Source organism: Pygoscelis adeliae, unplaced genomic scaffold (genome assembly GCF_000699105.1).
Source record: "Pygoscelis adeliae isolate BGI_AS28 unplaced genomic scaffold, ASM69910v1 Scaffold120, whole genome shotgun sequence".
Taxonomy (NCBI): domain Eukaryota; kingdom Metazoa; phylum Chordata; class Aves; order Sphenisciformes; family Spheniscidae; genus Pygoscelis; species Pygoscelis adeliae.
This window is the reverse complement of record NW_008824032.1, coordinates 953,734-959,303: the sequence shown is the minus strand read 5'-3', so window position 1 is coordinate 959,303 and position 5,570 is coordinate 953,734. Positions and strand designations below refer to the sequence as shown.

Genomic DNA, 5,570 nt, shown 5'->3' with positions numbered 1-5,570 from the left:
CTTTGGCCAGTTTGGCTGTGCCCCCTCCCAGCTTCTTGTGCACCTCCAGCCTTCTCAGTTGGTAGAGCACGAGAAACTGAAAAGTCCTTGACTAGTGTAAGCACTACCTAGCAACAACTAAAACATCGGTGTGTTATCAACATTGTTCTCACCCTAAATCCAAAACACAGCACTGTACCAGCTACTAGGAAGGAAATTAACTCTATCCCTGCCGAAACCAGGACAGAAGCCCTGCGCAGCTCCAGGCTGGAGAACGTGGCGGGGAGGCTGTAGTTACCAGGGGTGTTCCAAACTTGTCTGCACAAGGCAGTGAGCAGCCTGACCTAGCGTTGGTGCTAGCACTGCGGTGAGCCCGGGGTTGGGCAGGAGACCTCTAGTGGTGTTCTCCAGCAGAAATCCTGCTGTGAAACTATTGCTGAAATTCTCAGCTTCGTATTTTCCTGTCATAACTCACATCACAGTGAAGTGAATGAGATTCAATGATGGGGAATTTTGAACTGATAGGACACATTCTTCCTGCTGTAAGATTGTCAGATTTGTTGCAAGAACATGCGCTTATGGATGGATAACAACAATTCTACCAGGAAACACTTAAAATTAAACCAACCAACAACCCCCACCCCCCTGCAACTTCTCTCAGGAACACTCGGCCTGCTTCTGCTCCTAGAGGAGTGGAAGGGGAGACTTCCTGGTAGTAGATTTCCCCCACAAGAGAAGCAGCTGACACTGGAAGATCCCTGGACTGCACGGACTACGTGACTGAGAGGGGCTGGTTATTCATCCTTTAAATACACTTGTTTCAGGCTCAGGTCTGTGCTTTCCCCTCCACGCTGTTGCTCTCTGAGGCCTTAGGGACTCAGATTTGGCACTGCCATGGAAGGGTGTGCTGCACTGTCAGTGGAGTATTCATCTGGGGTGGTTTTGTCTCAGTCATCAAGTGATGCTACAGGAAACACTTTTTCAGCAAACTTTTGGTCCTTGAATCTGAATACTTAGAACCCATTTGGTCAAGACCCTGAGAAACCTGATCTAGCTTCAGAGTATGAGTGATAGGGAGTCTGAAAGGTAGAAAGAGCTTTAAAGGCCAGAAGTAACTGCTGTTCCCTCTCCTGTGTGTCCCCTTTTTCCTTCTCTCTTCCTGCCTCCCTGGTGCTCAGGCCCAGAACGCCATTCGGAGCCTTGAAGGCCTTGAGGGGCTAGGGCAGCTGACGACTCTGCACCTGCGTGACAACCACCTTGAGACCCTGGACGGATTCTGTAGTAGCATGAAGTGCCTGCAGTACCTCAATCTACGGTAGGTCCTCCCTGCTCTCTGTCAGGACCAGAAACTCCTTCACCAGGCTGTACTCCCAGTTAGGTCTTTAGGATTTTCTGGTTCCTTTGGAAGTTGAAGACCTGATGGGAATGGGTTGATCTTTACCGTCCTTAATTGGTGTCCAGTGCTCAGCTGTCTAGGAGTATAACAGCCAGGACCTTTCCTGGGCTTCTCAGGAAACAGCTACCTCTTCAGTCATTCTCAGACCCCACCTCATACTTTTTATTCCTTTAATAAAAAGGAATCCTCTGGATCCCTCTCTGCATGTTCTCTGTGTCCTGGACATGATGCAAGCGCCCTTTACTTTTCGGCATTTGCCATACAAGGGCGATGGTGGTATCAGATAATTCAATGGACTGTTTGAGCACACTTTTTGAGAGAAATCCAGAGATGTCCTTTTTGTCCCTCAGTCTGGGGAGCTGCAGACAGATCTGGATCTTAGATCACAGGTCTGTGGTCTGAGGTCTACGGTCTATCACGCTGCTAAGTTTTGCTTTGTCTGCCTTGTCAGCTTACTGTTCTGAAGGGACCTCACTACTCCTATGTGTCTCTTTCCCCTGCCCTCTGTGCTTCCTCTTCTTCAGGAACAATGGGATCAGCAGCCTTCAGGAGGTGGCAAAACTGCAGGTCCTCCCCATGCTGCAGGCACTGGTGCTGTTGGACAATCCATGCTCTGATGAACCCAATTACCGGCTGGAGGTCCTGGTCCTGCTGCCACACCTGCAACGCCTCGACAAGGAATTATTTGAGCAAGATGAGCGGGCAGAGGCAAACAAAATCTGTCAGAAAAGACAGGAAGAAGAAAAGGTGAGAACAGTACGGCAGGGGGAGGAGAAGGAAGCGAAGGGACAGAGAGAGGATCAAACATGCTGATCAGGCCTCTCCTCCTCTAGATTACATGAGGAGAAGGCTGAGGGAGGTCAGTCCCAAGGAGGAGCCTGAAACAGAGACAGGGCTTTGCAACCTGATTGTGATGGCCAGCATCGCAACCCTACTGCCATTCCCGGCCCCACTAGCAGAACTGAGCAGTGAAAGGGGAAAAGAAGTCAGGCGTGGAGTCATTTAACTTCTCCCTCTTTCCTTCTTCAGGAAATGGAGGGATCTCTCCAGGGTGATGTGAATGAGTGACCCCTGGTTTTAACGCCTGTTCCCAGAGCCAGTCAAGATTTGGAGATGGCCTTCCCCCACATGTGCAGTTGGGGAAGTGAGAGCTGCAGGTAGCAGAGCTACCTTCACCTCATTTTGCCCCTGGAGAAAAGAGGAGGGCTACCCACCTTGGCCCTGGAAGCCGCCCTGAGGTGCTGCAGTGTTTTTGCAATCACTGCGCTCATATGCTCCATTCTCAGTAGGCCCGAGAGGGAAAAGGGGAAAGGGGAGAGTTACAGGTTCTGTGGTTCGATTTATGGCTCCCAAAAATCCTACAAGATTTTTTGATTTGAATAAAGATAATTAATGAGCTGGGAGTGACTGGAACTGTTTATCCTGCACACCCACTCCTATTCCCTGTCTCTCTCACCCTCGTCTGTCTACGTCTATCCCCTGCCTGCCTGTCTCTCTCTCTCTCTCTCTCTCTCTCTCCATCCTCTACGTGCTGTTTGCAAAGCTTTGCTAAATCCTGACTCATCGCAGCTCTGGGTCACATGCTGCCGTCCCGGCCCTATCAGGGGCGTCTCCATCCTGCTGCCGCCGCCGCTGTTGGCTTAGAGGACACCATCTCCCCTTGAGGTCCTGCATCCCTCCTCAGCTTCGTCCTCTCTCCTTTCTACCAGCACTTTCTCAATCTCTCGTTCACCCCTGCCCTAAGAAGGTAAGTGTCTCCCCACGGCCAGCACCCCCTCACCGCATGCATGTTCCTGCTCCCCACCCTGTGCCCTCCAAACCCCACACGCACTTTGGGGTCCCTGCGGAGAAGGACCACGGTGAGCGGCATTAGCAACTAAACTCCCCTCACTTCCTCCCCCTGCTCCTCCCACCTCTTTCTCCTCACCCCCACCCTTCTCACTTTTCTTTCATATTTTAATTTCAGGTACTCCCTCCTTCCCTACCCCCGGCAAGCATCATTTCAGATGTGAACCTAGGGAGTTGCAGGAGGGGGGCAACCGACAAGGATAGGTGGTGCTCCCAAGGGCATTGCCGGGAGGTGCTGCGGGATGGAGCTTTACCTGGGGGAGGGGGGTGGTAGTGGGGAGGAGGCGAAGCTCAGTTTGGGCACTGCTGGGGAAAGGACCCAGCCTCAGAGCAGACCAGCCCCCCAGCCTCCCGAGGTGTTGACATAAACACAGGCGTTCAGCCGGGTCCCAAGGAGAGGGAGGGAGAGAGAGGGAGGGAGAGAGAGGGAGGGAGGGAGGGAGGGACGGAGGAGAGGGGATGTTTTCTTATCTGCACAGCCCCACACCACACGGGGGGGGAGCAGCAGGGAGAGGAGGTGACAGTCTAGCCAGCAATAGCTGCATCAGCCACGACACTGCAGCAGTGCGGGCTTCCTGGGAGCAGTGCCCAGCCCGGGGGAATCGCAGCCGCACACAGGACTGGTGGCGGTGGCTTGGGGGAAAGGTCTTCGCCATGCTGGCCTGCCTGGCGGGGAGGGGGAATTGCTGCGGCGTGAACTCCAGCGAGACGATGCCCTGGCGACACGCAGTGCCACGAAGCACTGCCCGCAGGAAGGCACTGCAGCAGTGCCAGTCTCCCGGGCTGCCCTGCCCAGCCCCTGTTCAAGCGAGGCTGCCCAGCCTCCAGCCTGGCTCCTCTCTCCTCCTCACTCTGGTCTACAGACTCCCGGCTATGGCTCCGTCCCAATCCCTTATCCCAGCTTATCCGCCTCTGACCTGCTTTCAGGACAGTGCAGCTGATGCCAGGGATTTCAGGGCGGTTCTTTGCGCTGTTCAAAGGAGGGCAAACGCAGGGGGACACAAGGCAGCAACACAAGTGGAGAAAGGAGTGTGAAGGACTAGGGGGGAGAAGAGATCGAATGAGTGATGAGGTGGGGCAGGCAAGGCTGGATTTGGGCTTCTCATTTGGCTTCCTCAGAGCTGGCCCCAACAGGGGCAGGTGGACGTGGGCAGAGGGATGTGACCACGGGCAACATGACCACATAAGCAGAGAGGCACTGCATCTGGCACGGGTCTTGCTGTCAAAGGTCACTTTAATGGGGTCCTGTTCCTCTCTTCCCTGTGGAGGCTGTTGGGGCATGGCCAGGGCACTGCTGCAAAGGAAGCTCACAGCTGCGGCGGCACGGCTCTGGAGGAAGTTCCCGCAGCGTGTGCCAGATGGCGTGAGGAGTGCTGCCAAAGCGGCTGATGGGGGATTCCAGCCCAGATGGACATGGTGAAGGGTCCTGTGCAGGCTCCAGAGAGCCCTGGTGTCGCTGACTGAAACTCCCCAGTATGGGAAGCTCTTGCTGGAACTTCAGAGCAGCGCGATTTCCTCACGCCTGTGCCATTTCCACCCACCCCAGGCAATGGGGTCGAGAGCTGACTCCGGCTTCCCCCAGCCTGCTTCTTAGCTCCCCTCAGTGCTGTGATGTGCTATTTGCAGCAACCCCCCCCACGGCACACACTCCCAACCTGTGCTGAGCCCCCCTGAGAGACGCTCACACGCACCATGCCGTGGTTCCGGCTGGGGCCCCATGGTTACCCCAGCCCCGGTCTCTGCACCGAGTTTTGCGTGGGTCTGGCCCTGCTCAGGGTTGAGTGAATCATCTGTGGGAGCCGGGGGAGGAAAACCTGGCGGGGCTGGGAGCGTGGGGTGACACACACCTCGCTGCTGCTACTCCCTCTCCAGGGGGGATGCGGCTCTCTGGCATCACACAGCCCTACAGCCAGGGGAATAAGAAGGTGGGATGGGGGGGCTGAGTTATTTTGGACTCCCTAGGGAGCAAACTTCATCAAGAGAAGCTCTTCCAAACAGCCGTCCTCACCCACAAGCCTGTTTTCCACTTCAGGTTTAACTAGGCGCATCCAAAACACCAGGTTTCCTCACCCTCCTCATCCGACAGATATGTCTCCCAGATTCATCCGCTTCCCCATGTCAGGAGCAGAGCGAAGGGTCAGGAGCTGGGCCCAGCCCCTGTGTTCAGGCAGGGCCAGGTCCCCCCTCCCTTCAGAGCCCTCTCTCCCACATCTGAGGCACCATGGCCTTCAGCAAGATGGCTCCTCGGGCTGCTGGCCTCCTCCACCCTCCCATCGCCTCAGCACAGCCTGACCTGGCGGCTCATGAGGGAGCTGGGAAGGCTAAGCCAGGCGTTTGGCCCGGGGGA

General features: G+C 55.4%; 1 protein-coding gene across 1 annotated transcript in view; it reads left to right on the top strand.

The window, feature by feature from the left end:
• The window catches only part of LRRC23 (leucine rich repeat containing 23), a 16,500-nt gene extending 14,057 nt beyond the window's left edge, over positions 1–2,443 (top strand). Inside the window, exons 7-9 of the mRNA XM_009329982.1 lie at positions 1,158–1,294; positions 1,900–2,122; positions 2,405–2,443. Coding sequence (XP_009328257.1) covers positions 1,158–1,294; positions 1,900–2,122; positions 2,405–2,443 — 399 coding nt within the window. The remainder of the gene's footprint in view (positions 1–1,157; positions 1,295–1,899; positions 2,123–2,404) is intronic.
• The last annotated feature ends 3,127 nt before the right edge of the window (positions 2,444–5,570 follow it).